The sequence below is a fragment of the Gouania willdenowi genome, chromosome 18, assembly GCF_900634775.1.
Source record: "Gouania willdenowi chromosome 18, fGouWil2.1, whole genome shotgun sequence".
In the NCBI taxonomy this organism is placed as follows: Eukaryota; Metazoa; Chordata; class Actinopteri; order Blenniiformes; family Gobiesocidae; genus Gouania; species Gouania willdenowi.
Genome location: NC_041061.1, coordinates 4,888,129 through 4,916,053, shown reverse-complemented (window position 1 = coordinate 4,916,053; position 27,925 = coordinate 4,888,129). Strand labels below are relative to the sequence as shown.

Genomic DNA, 27,925 nt, shown 5'->3' with positions numbered 1-27,925 from the left:
TAAAATAAAAATGTCTCAAATTGTTCAGAAAATATTTGTTTCTTGAAGACATCTGGCGACCCCCTCCCAGTGTCTCGTGACCCCAAGGTTGAGAACCACTGCGTTAATGAACTAAACCTTTATTATTATAGTTTATTTTCTACATTTTACTACAGGAATCCTTTAATGGGCTGGAAACCCCCTCAAGTTTGACTCTCTGCGCTGAAATAAATGTAAATAAATGAAAGTATTGTAAAAACGAGAGGAAAACCACAAGTAGAGATTCTTTCAATTTTATTACAAAAACAAAGATTTTTTTTTTAATCAACAGTACAACATCATATCTACTTAGAAGAAACGAAGGAGGGAAGAGAGGAGGGGTATGATGCGTGTGTGTGTGTGGAAAAAAAAGGGGGGAGTAAAAATGTTTGTGGGCCCCTCCCACAGCTCTCAGATACACAACTGTTGGATTCATCATCACAATTTAACACACACACACACACACACACACACACACACAAGAGCAAAGGTTGTTGACGCTGTGATGTTTGAGTGTGACACGTCAAGATTTAACTTTTATGACGAGTTGGTAAAAAAAAAAAAAAAAAAAAAGGACTGAAAACAAGCACTCGCGGCAGTAAAAACTCATTCACACACCCACACACACACACACACACACACACACACACACACAGATGAAAAACAAAGGGAAGAAAGACACAAATTTAATTAAGGGATGATTCTACATCTATGTACACGTGTGTGTGTGCGTGCGTGCGTGTGTGTGACTCTGATAGGTTTGGCAGTTTAAGGGGCTGTAGGTTAACTTTTACCGCCTCTTCTTTTTGGGGGGCGGGGCCGACGGGCGGATTTTCCTCTTCCTGTTGGACGTGTCCTCGTCTTCATAGTGACTCTCTTTGTCGGCTAAAGGACAGTAAACACACACAAACAGTTACTACGTCTGCTGATGCACACACACACACAGGCTGTGTAGTAAATGTCATACTAACGTACTACTCATACTAGGGATGTAACAATTCACTCAACTCCCGATACGATTCGATTCACGATACTGGGTTCACGATACGATTCTCTCACTAATTATTCCTTTATTTTTTTGGGGAAAAAACTAGAAAATACTGTACTATTTTCCTTTTATATTTAATTGTAAAAAGAATCCCTTGATAAACTATTCAAAACAATGCAATTTAACTAAAAATAAATCCTGAATGAAATAAATAAAGGAATAATACAAATGAAGAAGCCTATTCATTTAAATTCTGGGTCTATAGTAAACAATGCAAAACTACTTAATAGTTCCTTTTTTTTTTTTTTAAAAAGTGCAACTGAAAATATATTTTGTGCCTTAACAATTGGACTTTAAAAAAAAAAACAAAAAATCAGTGCACTCTATTTACGTCAGATATTTGTTTGGGCCAACAGAGGGCGCTGGTAACCCAGTGGTCGTTTGGCATGCAGTTATCCTTGCAGTGAAGAAGAGATGCTATGCTAGCAGACAGAACTAAAAGAAAAACGTAACTTACAGATATTCACGTACTATTACAGATATTCTTTCGGTGCTAAAGGCGTAAGGAATCATTTATGAACATGTTTAGGAGTAGAAGGCGGCCAGAAAAAAAGTAGTAGCAGATTCCGCCCGCCGCCTACTGTTTAAAAAAAGTACTGTGATTGAATATTCAGAGCATCGATGTGAACCGTGATACCTATGAATCGATTTTTAACTGCCTTACGATTAATCGTTAGAATAGAATAGAATAGAATAGAATAGAATAGCCTTTTTATTATCATTACATAACATGTAATGAGATAGAGCTCCCCATAAAAATACAAACATAAGAATAATAATAAGAATACAATATAAATAGATTTAAAAAAAGTTCACACACTCATATCAGTATTAACATAATACTGTGCCAGCATATTGCATAGAAACTATTGCACATTACCCAGTATATTGCACCAGTTAGATAATATTGCATAACAGTGTATGGTATTGTAGATTTAGTGCATATGAGAGTTCAGAATGGTTATGCCTTTCGGAAAGAAACTGTTCTTGAGTCTGTTTGTTCTAGCTTTGATACATCTGTAGCGCCTACCAGAGGGCAACAGGTTGAACATGTGGAAACCAGGGTGTGAACTGTCCTTGATGATGCTATGTGCTCTGTTGAGGCAGCGTGAGGTGTAGATGTCCGTCAGGGAGGGGAGAGGGCAGCCAACAATCCTTTGAGCCGTTTTTATTACCCTCTGAAGCCTCCTCCTATCTGCCTCAGTGCAGCTCCCGTACCATACAGTTATACAGTATGTGAGCAGGCTCTCGATGGTCGAGCGGTTACATCCCTAACTCATACTAAGTCTCGGATGTATACTATTAGGGGACATTTTTAAATGTATATGTATTTTAAAAATGTTTTGCTTATACTACATCATACAATGCACCAGGGGTTCACAACCTTGGGGTCGCAATTTTTTGGCAATTTTATATTTTTACCCTTTTTGATGCAACTACACCAAAATTGCCATATTTTAACCTATTTTCATCACTTTTTCTTACCATATTTTTGGTCTGTTAATGCATTTTTGCTACATTACTCCCATTTCTGCCACTTCTCCAAACCATTATTTATAAACATAAATAAATATGTTCATATAATGTTCTTAGTTTCTTGACCCCCTCCCAGGGTCTTGCGATCCCAAGCTTCTGAAGATAGTGGTTTGTATGCACGGTGAGCACACTAGTCATACTCAACAGTCCCATGATGCATTTTGAGCGGAATGTAAAATGATCCTGGGACTGGCTGCAAGATAAAAATCATCATCAAACATCCCCTTTTCAAAATAAAAGCATCTCTTCGTGTCTTCAATTAGTTATTGGACGCTTTTGTAAATAGGGCTCTTGTTTTGAAGTTAACTGGAAGTTTTGTCAGTAGCAAAATGTGAGTTTTATGGATCAAATGAGCACATGTTGATATTCTACTTGGTCACTTTCTTACTTCAGAACTTTTAAAGGTGGAGAATTAATATATTTAGCCTCAGTGTGATTCAGGTTTTTGTTGAAGGTTCCAAATGCATCTTGGGAAATTTGGACGTATACTTCAGTGGGAATGCTTATCATCCTAGTTATACTTATTGTATATAGTAGACAGTATATACTCATTGAGATGATAGCGTATAGTATGAGTGTGACATTTCTAACACACATTCCTAGCAGCGCTCCAGTCACACACACACCTTTCCGGGCTTCCTCCTCCAGCTCGTCCCAGTCCTTCCCGCTCTCCTCTTCACTGCCCAGCGACTCACTGTAATCTATAGACACACACACACACACAGAGTGGGATGAGACACACACTAAGCGTGCAACAATGAATTGATACATGTTGAATGTTTTCTGTTGCACTTTTTGATCAAGTAAAACACATTGAGTTGCCTTGTGTATGAAACGCGCTATACGTATAAATTTGCCTTGCCTTTCAATTGATGATTAAAAGCGTTGACTTCATTATCGATTTGTTGTGTTGTGCGAATTAAGCGTTACTGACCGTGTTGCGGAGCCGTTTACTTCAGCTGCAAAGCTTTGTCAATGAAGTTAAAAAAAAAAAAAGAACTAACCCTGCCGAGTGATTCAACAGAGGAAGTTAAATGTAGAGCGGAGGTGCTATTTAAATTAAACACGACCAACCAAAGTGTTTGTGAACGTGCTTGTGTGTGTATGTTCGCGTGCTTGCGTTTGTTTGTGTGCTTGTGAGTATGTTTGCATGCATACGTATGTTTGTGTGTTTGTGTGCTTGTGTATGTGCACATGCATTGCTTGTGTTTGTGCGTTTGTACGCATGCTTGTGTGTATATGTTGGCGTGCTTGCGTGTGTGTGTGTGTTGATGTGTTTGTTTGCGTGCATTTGTGTGTACTGTATGTGCGCATTTGTGTGTGTGCGTGTATGTGTGTAAGTGCTTTTGTTTTTGTGTATGCGCGAGTGCTTGTGTGTGTTCGTGTACATGTGATGCGTGTGTGTGTGTGTGCGTGCGTACGTACTTGTGTTTGGGTGTATGTGCGCATGTCATTGTGAGTTTCCGTGAACGCTCAGATGAGTGGGTCCCTTTAAATGTTGTTGCCACGTTTGGAATTGTGGGTCAGCATTATGTGGTCTCCTTTGGTAAAGGATGCATCAGTGTTTCCTAGGCTAAAGGAGGTTATAAAGGAAGCATTGAGCCTCCTTTCTTTAGCTTTCAAAGAATTGGAACTCCCCTTATCATGGCCACCACTTAAACGCTTCCGGGGGTTAAGGAAAGGAGAAACAGAATATTCAGACGCACCCGAACCAGAGTTCTCAGACTCCGAGTCGTAATCTTCATCGCTGTCTTCTCCTTCCTCCTCATCTTCATCTGCTGACGGGTTGAACGTCTCGTCCTCCATTTCCGACTCTGAATCCTCCTCACCACCGCTTCCCTGCAGAAAGGAATATAGTAAGCCACCTACTGTCATCCTTATATTTACATATTAAAGGGATTGTTCACAAAGCAGCATAAATTGTAATTTTTACTGAAAAAGTTGATAAATGATCTAAAAAGCTAATAAATGACCTATAAAGCTAATAAATGATCTAAAAAGCTAATAAATGACCTATAAAGCTAATAAATGACCTAAAAAGCTAATAAATGATCTAAAAAGCTAATAAATGATCTAAAACGCTGCTAAATGATCTAAAAAGCTAATAAATAATCTAAAAAGCTGATAAATGATCTAAAAAGCTAATAAATAATCCAAAAAGCTACTAAATGATCTAAAAAGCTAATCAATAAGCTAAAAAGCTGATAAATGATCTATAAATCAGGCTGAAGGTTTCACTCCAATAATGAACAATGGGATGTTTACAGTGGGACCATGTGACATCATCAATCATGTGATTTGAAGATGAAGGAACACAGGCTCTAAAACTGTGAAGTAGTCCCATTTTTAAAAGTTAAAAAAACAAATATGGTGTAAAATAATGTGTTTTGTTAGGCATAGATCTACTAATAAGTACATTTCAAAGTAATTTGTAAAAACAATGGAGGATCCCTTTAAAGGTAACTTCAGAGTCCCACTTGTCTCACCTCGCTCTCCGGGTCCAAGAAAGACCAGCCTCCCTGTTCGAAGAACCCCTCTGGGTCGTCCACGATGGTCTTCATGATCTTAGTCCAGTTCAGGGACTGGACTCCCTCCGTGTACTTGATGTCACACGAGCTGAAGGACACAGGAAGGAAGTGTTATTAAAAAAATGTGGTGGCGCCATTGGTTCCGTCGGGTCTTACTTGAGCCACTCCTTGATGGGGTCCAGGGAGTTGACGGGCACGGCGTTGATCATGGTGACCTTCTTGCTGTAGTCCTTGTAGACGATGACCACGTCAAAGTTCTTTAGATGGAACTGGACTCGTTCAAAGTGGACCAGCTCCACCTCGTCCAGGGTGACCACAAACGGCGGCTGCACGGAAAGAAATCACCATGTAGGTAGATTTATATACCAATGTAGTATTTATTCCCTAAAATTACATGAAATGAAAGGAAAATTGCTATTTATTATATATTTAAGTATATATAAAATGAACTAAATTTTTCTTTTTTCTAAATCACAAAATAAATGTTACTTCTCCTTTAAGAATCTTCTCAATTAAGGAATATTTGTGTCTTTTGCTACATATACTGTTGTCACGTGTGTCATGATTTGTAAATTTCTACGTAGAAATGCCACCAGGGGGCGCAAAAACCAACAATAATGACAACTGCTGTTGTTTTAAACCGTACCTGTAGTGAATTTGACTCCATCAAAGATCATAAATGATAGTAGAGGTTTCATTAAAAGTTCTTCTAGAGCAACAGGAGATAAATTAACACTTCTATTCGTGAGACGCGATTTTGCTAGGAAGAGTCATATTGGCTGTAGTGACACCTTTTGTAACCAGACTAATTGATGATTCCGGTCACTCCCGGGGGACCCAATCTGGCCAGAAAAAGCAGTGTTTCACCTCCGCATATCATAGAATCAATTTTCTCTATCTTGAGTAGAATAGCCTGGTTGATGATATTCTATCAACAGAGTGACCACACACATTAAATTGGCGATATAAACGATAGAGGGTTACATTGTACGGTAGACGTTTTTAAATCGCACTGCGATATATATCGTTACATCCAGGGCTGGACTGAGACAAATAGTCAGCCCTAGCATTTTGTGTCCATACCAGTCCACTACATTATCAGTGACACCACGTAGAAGTCGTTATTAAGTCAGTGATGCTCAACATCATTTTAATTATTATTCCCGGGGAAACTTTTTAACCCCTTTTTAAAATCTATATTCTTTGACCATTTTCAACTTCCTTTGTCACATTTTCAAAAAGTTCTGACACTTTTTTGGGGGGGATTTTAGCTTCTTATGCCCATTAATCTAATTTTTTCCAATTTTTGTCCATTTTTGCAAGTTCTTTTTGACATCCAGTTTTTGTCCTTTCTTTAAATTTTTGGCAACTTTTTATCCAAATAAGCTATAAATACCAACAATTACCACTTCTTTCCTTTTCCATTTTGCCACTTTTTGTTCCACATTTTTGCCCTTTTTCTTTACTATTGTTTGCCACATTTTGGCCCTTAAAGCTACCCTTTGCCATTACATACCACCTGGTTTCTCTTTATTTGTCTATTTTTAACCACTCCTGACTGCTTTTTGCCCATTTCAGTCACTTTACACTTTTTTCTTGCCATGTTTTTGCCACTTTTGGATGATTTTTGGCCAACTTTTACCATGTCTGCCTCCACTCACTCGTCAAATAACACATAGCGGAACTGACTGGCCCACTTTGGTTCAACGGGACCACCGGGATGATGGCCAGTATGGCTGATGGCCAGTCCACCCCTGTTTACAGTATATCACACAGCATTAGCGTTCACGCACCCACTCCGTCACGTTGACCAGAGAGCTGGACGTGGGCTGCAACATGCAGGTGCTCCTGTAGGGGGCGCCCTGGAACCTGGAGGATCAAACACAGTCAGTGGGTCCTTGTTTCCATGGAAACGCCCAATAACAAAGGACAGGAAGAGTTGATTCACCCCAGATCCCTGAAGGGAACTTCGAACTCCAGCTCCTCGCGGGTCAGCGCCTCCACTTTGTCGGTGAAGTTCTTAAAAGCAGACTTTAGTTTGTGTCTCATCTCTCGCTCCATCTGCTCAGCGTACAGGTCGTCCCTGTCGTGCATGTGCTGGTGTTTTCCCAGATCTGTGGTGATCTCGCCCACCTCCGTGTAGAACTGGACGTCCGTGTGGCGTCGCTTCCCGAACATGATGGCGTTCTGTGGCAAAAACGTGAAAAATGTTTACTACTTTTTAACGCAGTTGTAACTTTGTCGCCCTGAAGAAATATACAAATATATAAATATAAGAAATACATCCATTAAAACGTAAAGATATAAGAAATTCATAAATTTAAAAATATATAAATAAATACATACATTTAAAATATAGAGAAAAAGAAATACATACATTTCAAAATTAAAAATACGTGAATTAACTACTGATATAATACATAAATTAAAAAATATAAATATAAGAAATAAATAAAAAAATCTCAGTATAATAAATACATTAATTAAAAAATAAAAATATAAGAAATACATAAATAAAAAATTACAATATAATACATGAATTAATGCATAAATAAAACAAATACATAAATAAAAATATAACTAATGAATACATAAATTAAAAAATGTTAATATTAGAAACACATAAATGAAAAAATATAGATATAAGAAATGCATTAATTAAAAAATATGGAGATATAAGAAACATAACTTAAGAAAATATAAAGGTAAAAAATACACAAATTAAAAAAAAATTAAATACGTTCGTGTGACTTTTCAGACACAGCCTTTAGATGTTACATCTCAGTTTTCTTCTTCATGTGTTTTTCTGTCCAAATGGATGAATCCAGTTTACTCAGCTGTCAATCATTCCCATAACACCTGTCACCACACACTTATAAACAATGTTTACGTAACAACGCCTCAAAAACATGAGCCACACTTAATTTATTAATTTATTTATAAGCATGTTTGGGATAAAGGCAAGTCACTTTCATTGTTTTAACATGAGGTCCAGGACTCAGCAATAGGGCCCCCTAGTGGCTCATGGGGCCCTAAGCAATTACAAAGTCTACCTACTCCTGTGATGGTGTGATGAGCTGAAAACTACAGGAATAAAGTGTGTTTTCTTTCAGATTTGAGGCGTGACGGTGACGATACCTTGAGGTGAAAGTGCAGGACGATGATCATCTCTCCGTCACACGGCTGAAAGATGGAGTGCTTGATGTTGTTGTACAGGATGTCCACTTTGTCGCCGCGCACCGACGTGAACCGGAAACCTGAGGGAAGCCAAAGAAAAAGGATCGACATTTAAAAAAAAAAAAAAAGAAAAAAAAAGAAGGTGCTCGCAGGAAGTCACGCTTGTGTCTGTCCCTCCTGTTTCTCACCATTTGTGTGCGCCTCCAGCGACCCCTGCATCCTCTTCTGGGCGATGTTGGGTCTGATGTAGAGGTCTTTGAGTTTGGGGTTGCTGCGGTTCAGGTTGATGACCAAAGAGTCCTGCTTCACGATGCCTTCCTTCTCCTTCTCCTCCGCCTCGCGCGTCTTATAGCGCTTCTGCACCTCCTTGATGATGCGGAACGCGTTCTGCAGGTTGGTGGACGGCACCGAGGTGTCACCGGGGGTTTTCAGGTTGGACGCTCGGTATGTGCTGCACAAGAGAAATGCATTGTGGGATATTATTATGTAAACAGAAATCACTAAGTGAAAAACCTACAGATAAGTTGCCTCGTCAATACTGAATCAAGTAGAAAAATAATACAAATATTATGATATATTTACACAAAATAGGGTAAAACTTGCCATTTAAATCTATACCAACTCATCCAATGAAAGCTCTTTAGACCAGGGGTTCTCAACCTTGGGGTCATCAAGTATTTTATTTCACAATTTGAGCCCATATTTGCTCATTTTTATCTTTTTTTCTGTAACTACACCAAACTTGCCATATTCTAACCTATTTTCATCACCATTTCTTGCCATATTTTTGCTCCTTTTGATGCATTTTTGCAACATTACTCCCATTTATGCCACCTTCCCATCAAATTTCAATGCTTTTTCTGCACATTTTTTCCACTTTCAAGTCATTTTTGACACTTTTCCACCTAATGTCACATATTTTGACCCATTATTATCACTTTTAACCTCTTTTCACCATATTTCATGCTTATTTTTGCCAATTTAACCACACACCATTTGTCATGCCCATTATTTGCCAGTTTAAACACATTTTTACAATATTGATACTTTGAACCCTTTTTACATCAATTTTTGTCCACTGTAATTTGCAATATTTTTTTTACCAATTTCTGTGGTTTTTAAAATCCTATTTCACCACCTTTTCATCACTTTTAACCCATTTTATTTCTGATTGAAACACAGATTTACATCTTTAAGATGACTATATACTATGGTGCAAATAATAGTAAACTGGATAACAGTGGATATTATTCCGATAAATAAATAAATGTGGTTATTACAAATTCATAGTACAATGGACCATCATTTTACTGACTTTATGGACGAACCCCATAAATCTCTCCCCTTTATTCCCTCTTATAGATGGTCCCATCTACAAAATCCTACATTTGACTCACATTTCTTTGACGAAGGTGGCGTCCGGGTTGGGGAAGATGTTTCCTTCCTGTCGTCCCAGAGAACTTCCCGGGACAAAGAAGTTGATCCTCAGGTAGGTGTAGTCTCCTTCTACGGACATGCTGATGTTCTGCATGGAGGAGAACATGCAAACCTCAAAACTATGTAGCTTTGACCGTCATCGCCACCCCTCCCCCCTCCCTTTGATCGTACCTTGATGGTGGCGATGTGGAACGGCGTGGCGATGCCGAACACGGGCATCACCACGGTTTCGTACTTCTTGTCGATGAAGATCTTCATGTCTCGTATGTCCTTTTCTCTCGGCATCTGAGACACGTTTTTGTACGACACGTTGGACTTTCTGGCCCTGGAGGGAAACAACCAAGCAAGGGATTATGGGAGCTGTAGTTTTAGTTTCTGCACAAGTGCACCTCATCAAGTAAAAAAAAAAAAATAATTTAAACTTTAATAGTCATACTCAATGTAGATTTTTTTTTTTAGAAAATTAGTGTAAAAATTTCTCTTTCAAATTGGTTTAAAAGAATTGTTTTTTTCCCAAAAAAAAAAACAAAAAAAAAAAACAAAAAACAAAGAAAACAAAACCATATTTTTCAAATATTTTTAATTTGTGTCGATAAAATGTAAGACCTAAAGAGGAAAATAACCATAAAAAACTAAGTATACAATTGAAAAACAGTTAATCATAAAATTGATTTTTAAATTAAAAAAAATTAAACTGGTAAAAAACAAAAAACAAAAAAAAGAAATTAAAAAATCAAGATACAAACAGAAAATAAATTGAAATGAAAAAAAAAAAAAAAAAAACATTTTAAATTAGTAAAAAAAAAAAAAATTTAAATAGAAAAAGTACAATACTTAAGTGAAAAAACAAATAAATATACAACTCAAAAAATAGATAAGATTGTTGCAAAATGTTCTTTTCAATAAAAATAACAAAATTGGTAAAATAAAAATGTAATTAAAAGATCAAGTGTCAAATATTTACAACATACAGAAAAAAAACAACTGAAATGAAAAAATGAAGAATTATTTTTTTACATTTTAAATTAGTAAAAAATAAGAAAATAATAGTATTTAAAGAGCAAAAACATACAAAAAACTAAATATACAATTCAATATTTAATCAAATATATTTTAAAAATAGGTAACACGTAAAATTTTCATTTAAACAAAAAATTGAAATAGTTAAAAATAGTTAAAAAAAATTATTTAAATAAAAATAAAAGTCAAAGATTTCAAGGTTTTTACTAAATTGTATGTGCTCAATCCTAATATTTCCTCTTTTTAAGGCTTAATTTGATGTTTTTAATTGATATATTTTTGATTGCCCATCAGGCTTAAAGTGAGGTTAGTTAACGCTCACTTCTGGATCTGCTGCTCTCCTTTCTGCTCTGTCAGACGACGCTTGGCCTCCTCGTTCAGATGATTGGCCAGCTCCTTCTGGTGGGCCCGCCTCTTCTCCTCCGCCGTCATCTCGTTCTACGTTTGGTGAGAAATCAGAGTTAGTTAGGCCGAGATACACGGAAACGTCTTCAGAAAAACAACAGAAACGATGACAAATGCGACAGACATGCAGAGAACACACACACGTGTCAGTTTCAGATGGTGAAAAAAAAAAAACACACACACACACACATTCCGTAATAATAAAATGATTAAAACAAAACAATGACTTTTCTTTTCCAGTCAGTGAGGAGGAGTTTCTTATTTATTTATTTGATGACGTCTGATAATAAAAGCTGATACTTACCTTTCCAAGTAGCTTTTAGAGCACAAGGACATTCACACTCTTAGTTACACACACATAAAGAGGAAAAAACACACATCAGAAGCCACACACACACACATCTCAAAGACTTACTCGAGTTCTGTCGGCCAACAGGGCGGCGCTGCGAGCTCCTTTACCCAGCAGCTCCTCTGCATCGTCACCTTCCTCCTCCTCATCTTCCTCATCGTCATTCTGAGAAAAGATTTTGGACTCAAAATGCAATCGCCACATATTGGGGGGAAAAAGGTGCATTGTGGGGGTGTGAAAAAAAAAATAAAAATGATTTCACAATATATTGGGTGCCAATTTTAAATCTATTTTTATTTAAAAAAAAATATTTTTACAAATAATATTTAATCAATATTTTTGTGTAATATTTCAGTGGTTACAATTTTTTCAACTTGTTGCAATGGTTATTTGATGCACTTGATTTTATGATGTCAGTGCGTAACACTGCATTTTCTTTTTGTCAGTGAAAATGTCCAAAAACACTAAAAATAAATAATAAATAGGATGTTTTGAAGCAAATAGTTTTGACTCAATTTGTCCTCTGAATGATCAGTATCTTCTGATGAACATATACAGCAACTTCATTTTTCATCTCTATGTTTAATTTTGATATTAACTGGGTAGAATGTTGCAATAAATCACAATAATATTGTGACCCAAGAATCGTGACACATATCGTACTGCAACATCCTTGCCAATACTCTAGTGCACTGGTTCCTACTAATGTAACGCTATTCCGTGGCACAAAATATTAAATGGCGAAATTCAAAGGTTCACAAAATAAAATAAATTTCATTGCACTTTTATTTTTTATTTATTTTTATTCTGCAATTGCAAGAAGATGTTCTTGCATACGATGTACGTTCTTGCAGTGAAATGATGCGTTTAAATATAATTTACAAAAAAAAAAATCTGAATCTGATTATATTTCAATGTCGGCCTAAATTAAAACATTCAGTTGTTTAGAAAGGTTTTGGTTACTCTTTAATCCATTCCATATGTTTTAACAATACAATAGCAAAAAAAACTCATTCACTGTCAGCCATTTTACAGCATTTTGACTGACCCACAAAATATTTTGTACTATGATAATCTGAAATCTGACACCAGATTCTGAAAGATTAAAATCTCTACTTTTATTAGAATTTTTTGTTTTTAGCTTGTTTTGTTCTTCTGTAATAAGCAGTTGAATAGAGGCAAGTTTCACACAAAATGCCAGTTTCTGACCATAAAGCTGAGAAAAACGGCTTTTTCAGAAAAACCTGTCAATGAATTTGAAGGTTTTTTTTTTTTTGCTTCAGGGACACCTCAACATTGATTTATGTTTATAAATTTATAAAAACAACACTGAGGCTGGGCTTTTGATGGCAAAACTATTATTATTTTGCTATCTGGGTCAGAATTGAATGGTTTTCTTACTATATTTTGGCCCTCCACCAAGAATCTTCCTCCGTCAGACTGTAAACGCCACTTCCTCCTTCACCTGGACGCGCTAAGTTGACCAATTTGGTCCATTTTTTTATTCCACGACACTCTCAATAGTCCACAACAGTCTGGTTAGGTCCAGACATCCTGTGGTCGACTGAGAGATGCTATGAGTAGCTGAATAGTTGACAATATGCCTTCGTAGCACCATTTTCAGCCCGTCTCTCTCCTTTCCTTGTTCTCTTTTCATCTGCTGATCAGCGCTACTCTCTCTATCTCCACCAGTTGGTCACTACATCATAGGCAAGCCCGACATTCATGGGAGGGCTCCGTGACACTGTCTCCTAGCAACAGCAGCCGGAAAAACCAACTGATGGTAGCGAGCGTTTGGATTTGAAATGACACATATGTGCGTCAATGGCAGTGAGTGAGTTAAGTTTAAAGTTAATTTTTAAAATATATATATATATTTTTTTTTTTTTAATTAAAACACCACACACAATCTCTAGCAACTGTATTCTATACTTTCACTTCCTCAAATATAACTCTGGTTAAAAAAAAAAGAAAAACCACAAACATAATGAAAAACTAATTCCACCCCCAAAAAACAAAAAAACAAAAACTGTGAAAATGTCAAAATGAGGTGACGACGCAAAAAAAGCTTGGCAAACAATGCGTTAAAGAAGAGGCATGTTGTGCTACTTTTAATTTTCAGCTCAAATTAAAGTAAAAGCATCATTTAATACCTTAGCATCAAACCAAAAAATCCAACAAAACATTAATGATAGAGGTCACCAGTTAAAATCATCCCAGAAATAAAATACCACGCCTACCTTCAGGAAAATTCCGACATTTTTGATCTTTTTCTTCACGGGTGTGAGGACCGTCGCCGCCTCCTCCTGCCACACACACACACACACACACACACACACACACACACACACACACACACACACACACACACACACACACACACACACACACACACACACACACACACACACACACACACACACACACACACACACACACACTTAGCCTCATTATGTTCTGCGATACAGTAATGTAGGGTTTTCCTGACTGTTTCCTGTTCCTTCCAAATGCAATCACTTTGATTTTTCTCTTTTCAGGTGAGAAAAAAGGAAACTCAACATATCTGCAATATATAAAACATAAAATATCTTTAAGTCAAACAATTTCGTTTAGGTTAGCTTAGCACGTAGCAGGGTTGGGGTCAATCACAATTGTAATTGCGTAATTGATAATTATTTAGGGTCCTATTCTAATGCACCTCTTTAATTATTATTCTCACAAAAAAAGTAATTGCATTTTTGAGTGCCTAAACACATTCAAAAATGTGACCATTTGGGGGTATTGAACATGTGAATGGCAAAATGACTCAATGGCGCCCCCTTAAAAATCAGCTGGCACTGATGACATCATCTCTGTGGTACTTCTGCAAAATTCTGACATCATCTTCACTCTCTACAGTGATGACATCATCATCATCACAGACAGAGATTTCTTGCTTTCATAGAGAGATACGTCTTGCATCCAACACTGCACTGTTAAAGTACTTCACACATCCATATTTTTATTTTAAACATACATGTTTATTTGGTTGTGTCATAAATCAATCTTGACAATAAATATGAATCTTTATAGATTGTTTCACTTGGATGATAGTTTGGAGAGCTAAGTAGTTGCTAATTAAGTATAGCAGCTTTCATTTGTATGCCAAAAAACGAGTTATGGTTTAACCCAAACGTCATTCATAGCCATAGCACCACCTATTTGTAAAAGGAAATCATAGACATTAAATTTGCACAGAACATTGCAGGAAAGTTTGTGACATAATCCTTAAAAACGGTCAACTACGTCTCAACACTTTAACATTTCTGCCACACCCCAACATGTAACACACCTTGACGTGCGCCACTTCCCGACACGTGTGTGGTTGCAGCTTTATTTACAATTATAATTGAGTCTAGGGAATTAACTTAGTAATTGTCATAGAAATTCTATAAAAAGTGTTCATTACAAACACAAACCTGGGGAACCATGTTAGGGTTCTATACCCAAAGCATAAAGTATGTAGTTAACCATTATTAAAATATGTTTCGTGTCACCTTTTCCCACTACCCACTTTTTTTTAAAAAAAAAATTAAATCTAGGGGTGTACTGACAAAAAAAGGGGTTAGACACCCACACCAAAAATATTAATATCGATATTTTCATTGATTAGGAAGCCTAACAACGTAACCAAGAGATGTTAGAATGTTTATTTAAGTCATAGGGTCCAAACCAGGGTTGGGTTAATTACTTTTTTCAATTTTCTCTAAACAACCCCACAACCACCAAATTACAATTAACTTATGACTACGACAACAACAGATTTTTTAATTACATCATATAATGTAATTAATTATCAATTACACATTTACAATTATAATTGACCCCAACCCTGGTCAAAACTGACCTGTTATTATAAGAGATGCTAATAGAAAGCTAACACAAGAGGAAGGCTGTTTTATGGGGATATTTATTAAAGGCTCAGTAATTGTGATTAATTGTAATTGAAAATGAGAACGTAATTGTAATTGACTTTCAGGGGAAAAATATGTCATCGCAACTGGAAAAAAAAAAAAAAAAAAAACACTGGTCACTGTAAATGAAGATGTAATTTAAAAATGTAATTGTCCCCAACCATGGCAAATAGCAGCACTGGCAGCTGGGTCAAAGGTTAAAAGGGCGGGGCTTTCACACAGGCTCACCTCATTGATCTGCACTGAGTCTCCGATAAACAAAGCGTACTTCTTCTGCTCCTCCTTTTTACCTTCTTTGTTCAGCAGGTCAGCAAAACCCAAACTGATGCTCAGCACCATGCCTGGGCACACGCACACGCACGGTTATAGAAACTTCCCATCAGGTGGTAAACATGACCACGTGCTCACCTTTCTTCAGCTTGTACTGGTTCTTCCCGTTTACAACCAAAGATCCTTCTCTGAACTCGATGCCCATGACAAAGCTACGACACAAAGCAGACGAGTTAGCGTGTGAGAAGAAACGCACAAATCAAGGTGTGTGTGTGTGCGTTTGTTTCTACCCGAGGTTTTTCGTCAGCTTTCCAACGAGGTCAGGTTTCTCCTTCTTCACAAACTCCAGCACCGCGTTATACGCGTCGGAGATTTTCACACCTGCGTTAAACAAAATGTCAGCGTTGTGCTAGCTTTACCTTTGAAATGTCCTCATTAGGAGATCTAGGCCAAACAACACATTATTTTGCACCATATTAGTTTTATTAACTTTTACAAATGGGACTACTTTACAATTTTAGAGCCTGTGTCACTCCATCTTGAAATCCACTGCCTGTAAACATCCCATTGTTTTCTATTGGAGTAAAGCATTCAGCCTGATTTTTAGAGCATTTAGCAGCTTTTTTGGTAAAAAAAAAAAAAAACAGCGAAACAGTGCGCTGACATGCTCTGGTGGCTGAAGTTAGCGGGCAAATCATAGACTGTTGAAGGACTCCCACCCAAAAGGACTTCTATCCTCAGGGTTTGCAAATCTGAGATTACGTAATGATCCCTTAGGACAGTGGTTCTCAATTGTTCCTAAAGGCAGGCATACACTGTGCAATTTTTGGCCCATTTTAGGGCCAATTTTTGACTCGTGTGTTTATTTTTGGGATCGTGCGAGTCTCTGCTAAATCGTGTTTTATGCTTGGTGTAGTATACATGGGGTCACGAGAACCGATAACACCTCACGACCAGCTCCCGATCAGCAACAGTATGGTCGTAAAGAAATCAAACATGTTTGAAATCTAGTCGCTCTTCGTGTGGATATCTCACAGTTGAAGCAGTGCCACGGGCCGGCTTACCTCAAACTCTCACACTGTGCATGGGCGAACACAGTAGGACAGCTGTAAAATTGACAGAATGTACTGCCCAAGTCTGTCCAGCTCCTGGTCCATCACATCACCGTCTTTTCTTTTTTAAAGCTCTTTTTGCTGAGATTAGCGATTGTCTCTCCACTTCCGGGTTCTTCTTCTTCATCTGTTTTAATGGTGACGCTTCAAAGTTCTTCTTCTTCCAATTTGTACGTCGCATTTCCGGAAACAAGACCCCGACGTGTCGTGTATGAGCGTACAGTGTGAGCAGTCAGATCGTGTCAGAGTGTCGGTCTGTACAGTGTGAGAACATGAATCTTGAGCTGCACACATTCAGGCTCTGCGTCTGAGTCGCACAGTTTGAGCTGGAGCTGAGTACAACAATTCAAAATAATCGCACAGTGTATCCCAGCCTTAAAGGACAACTTTATCAGCACACGACCCCCAAAATAAAAGTTCCAGAGACCGGGGACCCCCACTGTACCTGAAGGTGGCTGAACACAGACATGAACTGTCAAGAACAGTCATGTGGAGACAGGACCATCTATAAGGGTAAAAAGTGACCAAAGATGGTTGAAAAGGTGGTGAAATGGTATTTTAAAAACCACAGAAATTGGTTAAAAGTTGCAAATTGTAGAGTGGCTAAAGTGGTAAAAAAGGTTCAATATTATTACAATTAGTTTAAACAGGCAAATAATGGGCATGAAAAAAGCATGAATGTGGTTAAATTAGCAAAAAAAAGCAAGAAATATGGTGAAAAGAGGTTAAAAGGGACAATAATGGGTCAAAATATGCAACATTAGGTGGAAAAATGTTGATATGTGCTGAAAATGTCTGGAAAGTGGAAACAATGTGCAGAAAAGACATTGAAAAGTGATGGAGACGTGTCAGAAATAGAAGTAGCATGAAGCAAAAATGCATTCAAAGAACCAAAAATATGACAAGAAAAAGTGATGAAAATTGGTTCAAAAATGGCAAGTTTGGTGTAGTTGCAGAAAAAAAATAAGCAAAAATGGCCTGAGGAGAGCTCTTCTTCTCTGCTTCATTGTCTACTACGAACCCGCAGAGTTGGAATTGTCACCCCATGTGGTCACAGATTTTTTTTGGGGGGGTCACAACACTTTTTATTCTCTTTCGGTAAACAAAAGAGGTTTACATCGGCATATTTAACTCTGATTATTTAGAACAACTAAAAGCAGCACAAGTTGTCATTTTGACTGAAAAAGTTGCTAAATGTGTCAAAAATCAGGCTGAATGTTTCACTCCAATAGATGTTTACAGGCAGTGGGGCTGTGTGACATCATCAATCATGTGATTTCAAGATGGTGGAACACAGTTATTGAAATGAACATGTTGCATAATAATGTGTTTTGTTAGACATAGATCTTGTAATTAGTAAATTCCAAAGGTTTTAGGGCTCATTTGTATAAACAGCGGACGATCCCTTTAAATATGAAGAGAATGAGTTTCTACAGTCGGTTCTTTCTCACCATGTTTGAGCTCCTTCAGCAGCTCCTCCTCCACCTGCAGCAGGAAGCTGTAGTTGTCCTGCATTTCCTGCGTCGGGTCCACCATGAGCGTGCGCACCAGGTTGGAGCAGTAGGACTTGTAGCGGATGCCCATAGCGCACGTGATGGCACCGAAGTGCATGTGGTTCTTGTCGCTGGTGCAGGAATCAAACAGCAAAAGGTTACGATCAGACGACTGTAGCCTTTTTTATTTGTGGATGAGATATCAACAAGATAAAGCTTTAAAAATATATGATCTGACATTTTCCTATTCACTCTTTATGAGTGTATTAATTTTAAACTGGCGGTGAGAGGGCCACATGCAGCCCTCGGTTCAATTTTGTGCAGCCGCCAAAGTAAACAAACAGAATGACAGAGAAATATACAAAATAACAAAAAACAAAAACAGAACAAAAGCAACAAAATCCCACAGAAAGAGTGAAAATATACTAAATCACAAAATGACTGAACATTTTCAATAAAAAAAATACAAAATAAATAAATAAAACAGGAAAAAAAAGCCAAAAAAAGCAACAATAACACACAGAATGAGTGAAAAAATATACAAAATAAATACAGAAAATCACAAAAAAAATGTATTTTTTTTTTAAATAAAAAGAACAAAAAGACAAAAAAATAACCCAAAAAAAAAACAAATCTCCAAAGAAACAGTGAAAAACAAAATCACAACATAAATACACAAAATGACTCCAAAACCACAACGAACAACAAAAACACACTCAAAACAACTAAAATATAAAAGAAAATACAAAAAAAAATGTACAAATTAATAACAAAAGCACAAAAAAAAAAAAAAAAAACTTAGTTCATTCCTGTATTAATGCTCAGATTAGTCATTATTAATTATTATATCATTGTTCACTATCAAACCAAAGTATAAACTGTAATGTTTGCATTCTTTAACATGTTCTGCACTGTAAACAGGAGAAGCTCCCAAATCTCATCACACTTTGTATAATGACAATAAAGGCACTGAATTGAACTGAACCCTTGTTTCTAGGCAATCGGTCTGCACCTGTGAACGTTTGCCTCCGTGGATCTTTGTTGCCAGGCAACCATCTGTACTGCACTGCACTGAACTCGTAGCTATGGTAACCAGGAGAAGAAGCTGGTTTCCAAGGAAATTGGTGATATATAATTAAGTATAAGTAAACCTTTATTTAAACAGGCAAATGTTAAAGAACATGTTATTCAATCTGTGAAGTGGTTCATCCATAAAAAAACACAACAATCGTTAATTAAGACTCACATCTTTCCAGATTATTTATAGCTTTGCCACCTGTGCTATCAAATTAGCTACAAACACTGCTGTCGTTAGCTTTTGGCCTCTGATCTTTTGAGATTAGATCTATTATTGTTTCCAAAAACACATTAATCACTGCACATTATCATGGAGAGAAAGTGTTTAAGTTGAGTATATTCAGGAGACGAACTACAACCCACAAACCAAACAACTAAATAAGAAAGTGTGAATAATAAAGAGGAAGCTCTGCTATGTCAGCGTCTCCATGGAGACGGAGCGATGTACCTGACGACGCTGAACTTGAGGCTGTAGTTTCCTCCGCTCTGGATGATGGGAGGGTAACACATCTCTACTGTGGAGGGGTCGGCCCCACCCAGGTACTTCTTCTCCTCGATGGCTTTCTCCACCGACTCTGCAAGTTTACTGTGACGCACTTTCTGTTGAGCAACGCAAAAACAACGTGAAGCAGGGACGCGACTTCACGGGATACCGAAAAACAAATGATTTCCAAAATAAAAGACCGTTTGAAACGTCAGCCCTGCCTCACCTCGTCTGCGTCCACGATCTCCATGACCCGCTCCTTGAAGAACTTGGAGTAAACCTCGCTGGTGATGGTCGCCGCCTTCTTCATCAGACCCAGCTCTCCGTCCTCCTTCACCGCCATCGTGTACGCCACCACAGCGCTGATGTCCACCTGCGGGAGAGTAGAAGGAATTTGTTGAATGTGTTTAATGTATTACCAATAACCAATTAATTGCATCTTTTAAAAAAAATTTAAAAACTAAAAAACACATTAAAAGGAATTTTAGAATGATTTTATACTTTGGGGGTACAAACTATGGAGACCCACCATTTTGGAAAGATATGACACTTGATTGGCACAGCCTGTCGCTTTAAAGAAAGCGTGCATTGTGGGAGGTAGAGATGCAACAGGTCTGTTTGCAGAATTAATAAATAAGTATCACCTCACACCAACTACTTGCTTATTGTTGTTAGCAGCTGAAACGAGCCATGGCTGAGTAGTTAGGTGTTGGAAGTGCAAAAGTATGGCGAGCAACTGCAATGAAAGCTGCGTGAAAGGATATCTGTTCATTGACGGGATGGTAACAAGGCCACAAGGTAACAGGAAGGAACAATGTGATGGGGGTGCGGTTAGCGCCATTGACCCCCCCCAAAGTATCCCCTGTAAGCAGAAACGTAGTAGTGCTCTGAACAAGTATGTTTACAAGCTGCATCCAAACTTTCTGTGAAGAAAGTCTGTCGCCACTGCGTCGGATTTCAGATGTAACTTTAACTTCATGCCCATTAGCTTAGCCCATTAGCTTAGCTCGCTGTATCCTCTCATAGCAGCTCAGCTTGAAGCGATCCTTGCCTACCACAGAATTTCATCTGTATCCTGTACTGATATAATGAAGCCAACGTCTGGATAACTCTGTCTTAGTTAGGGTTGGGCATCGTTTGGATTTTACCGATTCTGATTCTATTGAGAAAGATTATCATTATGGCTACAGTGGAAACAGAAACTATAAAAATAGTTTTATTGTGAACCTATTTCTATTGTTTGGTCATTCTGTGCTTTCGCGACTTGCGGCGATGATGCGCTGGTGACGACATAATCCAAGATGGCGGACGACAGCCGACATTATGTAATAAAAGCCTTAAAATACATGGATATAATGAAAAGAGTGGATGGACGGAGGGATAAACATGCAGACTTTCACACGGACTTATTGAACACACACAGACCTCTAAACGGAACAGGCTTCAACGGTCGGCTGGAACTAGGACCCGGAGGCGGAGTAAATGAGTCCTCGTACTGCCTTCACAGGCTGTAATATCATCAGTTTATCATTTTACCTGTTGTTAAAGCCACTGTCTTTACCAGTGATCTACTATTTATTCCTGGTGATTGTTTTCCGGAGTTTTACTGGGCTTTATACCGGTGATTAGTTTCTATCTCCATTCCGCTCCGTCGGACCAAACTGAAACCATAGCCAGACACACGCCAAACACATACGCCACACACACGTCGCGTTCTGAACGCATCTTATACCAACCCCACGTAAACAAACTAGTGCGGGCATTTAGGAATCGAAAATAATCAAAATGCAAACATCTTCGTAACAATTCTGAAACCGGACGTACGGAACCGGACGTACGGAACCGGTCCCTATTTGGAACCGGTTCTCGGTGCCCAACCCGAGTCTTAGTGTCGTTATTTGCCTTAGCGATGCAAAATAAATGTTTTTGATGGGTTTTCCACTTGTTATAGCAACCACTGGCTTTACACTCCATTGTTCAGAAACTGTAGACCAACAAAACACTGTTGCATAGCAACAGCTAACAGGAATCAACAAAAGTGTGTCATATTCTCTCCAAAATGACAGCTCTAAAGTTTATGCCCAAAGGTATAAAATTGCTCTTAAAGTCATTTTAATGTGTTTTTTTTTTTCTTTTAAAGGTGCACATATTTTGCTTATTGGTAATACATTAAACACATTTTTTGTTATACACATTTTCATTACAGGTACCCTTAAAAAAATAATAAAATAACATGGATGCTAGGGCTGGGAAATATGGCGATATAGAAAATGACAATATTGCATATGGACTAAAATGGACTTGATTTATATCGCGCTTTATCACCACACTGAAGCAGTCTCAAAGCACTTTACACATCAGCTCATTCACCCAATCACTCTCACATTCACACACCAGTGGGACAGGACTGCCATGCAAGGCGCTAGTCGACCACTGGGAGCAACTTAGGGTTCAGTGTCTTGCCCAAGGACACTTCGATACATAGTCAGGTACTGGGATCGAACCCCCAACCTCTCGATCAGAAGACGACCCACTACCACCTGAGCCACGGTCGGCCATATATCGAGATATGTCTTTATTTTCTTACACAACACACAATACAAATACATCATACAAGTATCTAATATTATTTATAGATTACAGTCAAACGATGTCCTTAACAATTTTTCCTTATTTCTAAGAAATTCATTTCTATAGCCTTTTTTGTATTAAAATACTCATTTTAGGAGTTGCTTCTTGTGTTATTTCTCAGATGGGGGGCAACGATTAATCGTAAGGCAGTTAAAAATCGATTAATAGATATCACGGTTCATATCAATTTTCTGAAAATTGAATCAGTACTTTTTTTAAACAGCAGAGGGCGCTATATATTTATCCTTCTCGTCCAAATGCTGAGGCGGCGGGCGGAATCTTCTACTACTTTCTTTCTGGCCGCCTTCTACTCTTAAACATGTTCATAAATGATTCCTTACCACTTTAGCACCGAAAGAATATCTGTAATATTATGTGAATATCTGTAAAAGTCACGTTTTTCTATTAGCTCTGTGTGCTAGCATAGCATCTTATCTTCACTGTTAGAATATCTGCATCCCAACCGAACACTGGGTTACAAGCGCCCTCTGCTGGTTCAAACAAATATCTGACGTAAATACAGGGCAGACTGGTTTTTTCATGTAAAAGTCCAATTGTTAAGGCACAAAATACATTTTCAGTTGCACTTTTAAAAAGAAAAAGAACTGTTATGCAGTTTTGCATTGTTTACTATAGAACCAGAATTTTAATTTATAGGCTTCTTATTCATTTGTATTATTCCTTTATTTATTTCATTCAAGATTTATTTTTAGTTAAATTGCATTGTTTTGAATAGTTTATCAAGGAACTCTTTTAACAAAGAAAAATAAAAGGAAAATAGTACAGTATTTTCTAGATATTTTCCCAAAAAAAAATTATAAAGGAATATTTTTCAATCATCATTTGTCTACAGTCCCATTTTGTAAAATAAATCGTGAGAGAATTGTATCGTGAACCCAGTATCATGAATCAAATCGTATCGGGAGTTGAGTGAATCGTTACATTCCTACTCTCAGGAGATTAAAAGGTCAGTTAGATGGATTACTGAAACAATTCACACTACAGAACTCACTCACACGTGCTGTCCCTTACAGGAGAAAAACACAAAAGTGTAACATATTGTGCAGCAGTTTGTTAATAAATGTGCCTGTGTGGCATTTTCCATCAGCAAATTTTACCCAGAATTGTCTTTCTGGTTAGACTATTTAGATAAAAATATTGAGATTAATATTGTATATTGACATTTTAGGAAAAAATATTGAGATATGATTTTTGGTGCATTTGGCCCAGCCCTACTATGGACGCTCTCATTAGGTTGAATTCTCACCTTTTCCATGCCTTCTGCGCTCAGCGCGTCGTTCCAGCTCTTCATGTACTCTCCAGGAAATTTGTCCTTGGTGAACACACCCACCGTCTTCCCTTCTCTGCTGCCTCGGATCGCCTCGATCATCTTGTCAAAGTTGGCCTTGTTGCTTTCGTTCTGAAGGACACGAAGAAAAAACAAAACGATAAGAGAATCCTACGTTTGGTGTGACGGCGTGAGCTACAAAAACAACTTTACTTTTTCTCTGGTCAGCAGGGTGATAGGCGGCACGCCGTTGGCGTTCTCGTTGCCCTTGGTTACGGCCACCTGTTTGAGGAAATCCAGCTTCTTCTTGCTGGCCAGGAAAAAGATTTTGGTGTCGCAAAACACCATGATGGTGTCGGTCAACTCGTAGCCAAAGAGCCACGTCTGGAGGGGGAGGAGAAAGTCAGTGACTGGTGTGAAACATCTGGATTAAGAGGATTAGGATGGAGGTTCTCTTACCTGTATGGCCGTGGATTTGGCATAAACGATCTCTTCGTCGACTCCCACCGACACCACGATGGCGTCGATTTTCCCAAACTCATCTTCTGCTTTCTGGACCAGAAAAAAACAGCACAAGATTTAAATTTTTTTTGAGGCCCTCGGTTCAATTTAACACAAAATGACAAAAAAAAGACAACTCACAGAATGACTAAAAAATATACAAAATCACAACAAAAATACACAAAATGACAACTAATATTTAAAAAGAATTAAGGAAAAAAATGACAAAACAAAATAGCAAAGATAAGATAAAGTTTTAAAAATGTCTAATCTCAGATTTCCTATTCACTCTATATGAGTGCATTGACTATACAATTATATATATATTAATGTATGGCATTTGGGACATTATACTAGACATCATAGGCAACTGGTGGTGAGAGGGCCACATGCTGCCCTTGGTTCAATTTTGTGCAGCCAACAAAGTAAACAAACAAAATGAAAACAAAACAGAAAAACAAATAACAGGAAAAAAAGTAGCAAAAAACTAAAGTAAAAACAACAAAAACTGACAAAATGAGTAAAAAATCATAACAAAATACACAAATTCACTCCAAAAACACAATAAACAAAATGACAACTAAATTATAAAAAGAAATAGGGAAAAAATTGGGACATTATAGTAGACAACATGTATAGGCAACTAGAGATGAGAGGGCCACATGCTGCCCTTGATTCAATTTTGAGCGGCCAAAAAAGTAAATAAACAAAATGACAGAAAAATAGAACTAAAACTGAAAAAACAAGCAAAAAATTAAACTAAAAACAACAGAAACCCACAAAACGAGTAAAAAATTCTAAATTATCATATCAAAAATACACAAAATGACTCCAAAAACAACAAGACAACTAAAATATAAAAAGAATGAAAGAAAAATTGACATAACAATAACAAAAGCAAAAAAACCCTTTGTTCTTTCCTGTATTAATGGCCAGATTAGTCATTATTATTGTCCCTCGATCAAACAATCACATTTTTGTGGCTCCCGCTATGATACGTTTTTTCGTGTTTTTAATTATTTTAATAAATTACTTCTGTGTGCATTAGTCTCAACTTTCTCTCTCTCTCTCATTTGCCAATCACATGAGCAAATGTCTGTGAAATACTTTGATCTACAATTGAATTTGTAAGAAAGGTGATATACAAATAAAGTTTGATTGATTGATTGTAAAAAAGAACATGATCAAAAGCAAGATTGTTTTTACTACAAACAATCAAACACTAACCCACTTTTATCAACTCATTTATTTTATAGTTTACAAGTAACACACTTTTTTAACAATATATTTTTAGTTATCTTCCATTAAATGTCCCTTTAATTGCGTCTTTGTATTATCACATTGTTTCTGGTATGAATGCTAATGAGAATAAACTGTAGAGTGCTGCTTTTAGTGTAATAACTTATATTTTATCATTACTTTAATACATTCCAGCGAGAATACTCATACAGTTTAGTAGTTTAGTGCAAACTACGAGAATAAAGTGTCTCTCTATGTTCTGCACATGTTCCTTTGATACTGACGTTATGCTAATGCTAACTAGCTAACATTAGCATGAAATTAGACGCCGCTGGGATTATTTGACAGAACAGAAACCGTTAGCAAACTGACTTTGCTACACGACAAATGACAAGTCTAAAGTGTAATTTTTGCTTCATGACTGTGAGGATAATGTGTGTATGTAAAGGATAAAGAAAGAAAATTAGCGGTTAGCTCGGAGTGCTAACATGAGGATAGCAGAGCTAGCTTCAATTGCAGTGCAGCTACAAATATGTTTATAGTTAACTTGTGTATGTAAATATATATATATATATATTTTTTTTTTTTTTTTTTTTTTAAAGGTAAAAAGGTGAAATTGATGTTTTGTTGGAGCTCAGACTGTGAACCAGTGGAGCTAACAGCGGCTAGCCCTGCTGTTAGCTCCTCGATACGCTCCCAGTTGTCCCTCCCGGTGCTGGGTTAAAACCTCCGGGCAGGTGAGCAGGGTTTATCCCGGCTCGGGCGGCCCTAGCCCCGGCCTCCCTACCTTCCAGTTCCCGTAGAGCCTCTTGATGCGGCGGTAGTACGCGTCCTTGTCCAGGTTTACCGCCATAGTGGGGAGATCTTTACCCTCCGCTCCGCAGCAGCAGGATGGTGGTGGTGATGATGATGATGAACAACGCACTTTACTTTCCCCGCCTGCTGTGAACCAAACACACTGATGCTTCTTCTTCTTCTAATCAAACAAACTGCAAATGTCTCTTTATTTCTACACGTACACCGCGTTCTTCTTTCATAACATGACCCAGAAGATCTAATGAAGCTAACGTTTACGAGCTAATTGAACTAAGCGTCTCATTCACGTCCACTTTTGTTGTATTTTGTTGCGTGTTTTCCTGTTATTTGTTTGGCTCCGCAGCGCCCCCTGCCGCCGGTTGGCTAGCGCTGCTTTTCTTCCCGCCATGCTGGCTTTCCCGCCTCCGTCATCAAACGTCCTCGTTACGCTGCATCTCGCGAGAACATACGTGGATTCCTTTCTGGTGTTTTTTTAGGATAAAATGTACCATTTATTTATTATTTATCCACTTATTGTTTTTTTAAAAGTAAAAAAATGGCATTTTAAAATGTCACTTATTTATTTATTAATCTATCACTGAGAATGTTCATGTACATACTATTTATCACTATTATCTTATATTTTATTATTATCTTATCTTATTTTATTAAGTTTTGCACATATTAGTCTAACTACTGTTTATATTTATGGTTATATTTTCTATTTTTTTTCTAGTTGATTGTTATTTAATGTTTACACTATTAGAGAAAGCACAGTTCACCAAGTCAAATTCCTCGTGTGTATAACATACATTACTTGGTCAATAAAGTTGATGCTGATTCTAATTATACTGTATTATTTATAAATCAATTTATTGTTTGTTACTGAAATTCATTAAAAAGTGACATTTAAAAATGTCACTTATTTATTTAATCAATGCATTGTTTGTTCCTGAAATTAAATAGAAAGTGACATTTAAAATAAATAAAATATGTATATATATATTTTTTTTTTACATTCATTTATTGTTACATAAAATATTTTTTAAAATTATTTAATTGTTGGTGAATAATTATGATTTACCCTCTGTACGTGGATTTCTTTCTGACGTGTATTCGGGACAAAATGTAACATTTATTAATTTATCCATTTGTTTGTTACTGAAATTATATATATATATATGTGTGTGTGTGTTGGTAAATAATGATGATTTATCCTCTGTTTCCAATATACCAAAAAAGGAAATCAATGACTTCATTGCTCTAATTTAATCAGGATTAAACCAAATAATTACCCCATTACCCCACAATGAACCAGGAAAACTCTGAATTGTGATCGTACCAGTTGGTGTAGTGGTTTGAGTGGTGATCATGTTATCTTGTGACTTGATTATGACGATAGCTTTTGTAAAAAGCTGAAAATAAATGCAGTTGTCGTCATCTGATGGGGTTTAAATTATACAATAACTAACCAATTGATTCAGATGAATGTAAACCGCAGTAAATCAGTGCTTCTGCTGCCGTGTCACCAGATATAATGATCACCAGTTGAACCGCTACACTA

The 27,925-nt window shown here is 37.2% G+C and overlaps 1 protein-coding gene across 2 annotated transcripts; it reads right to left on the bottom strand.

The window, feature by feature from the left end:
- Positions 1-256: 256 nt before the first annotated feature.
- On the bottom strand, positions 257-26,745 carry supt16h (SPT16 homolog, facilitates chromatin remodeling subunit). 2 transcript variants are annotated; one of them, XM_028474712.1, is made up of 25 exons: positions 26,354-26,745; positions 24,286-24,378; positions 24,040-24,210; positions 23,806-23,958; positions 20,134-20,280; positions 19,872-20,023; positions 18,305-18,477; positions 16,032-16,122; positions 15,880-15,953; positions 15,700-15,812; positions 13,759-13,824; positions 11,585-11,683; positions 11,474-11,485; positions 11,087-11,202; positions 9,916-10,069; positions 9,705-9,832; positions 8,496-8,758; positions 8,269-8,387; positions 7,079-7,317; positions 6,924-6,999; positions 5,287-5,456; positions 5,089-5,218; positions 4,309-4,441; positions 3,229-3,303; positions 257-903 (listed from the first exon to the last, which is right to left on the bottom strand). In XM_028474712.1, the coding sequence occupies exons 1-25, from the start codon at positions 26,417-26,419 to the stop codon at positions 809-811; spliced, it is 3,108 nt and encodes a 1,035-aa protein (XP_028330513.1). In that variant the 5' UTR covers positions 26,420-26,745; the 3' UTR covers positions 257-808. The 2 variants fall into 2 exon arrangements, with proteins under 2 accessions (XP_028330513.1, XP_028330514.1); XM_028474713.1 differs by lacking the exon at positions 11,474-11,485.
- Between the last annotated feature and the right edge of the window lie 1,180 nt (positions 26,746-27,925).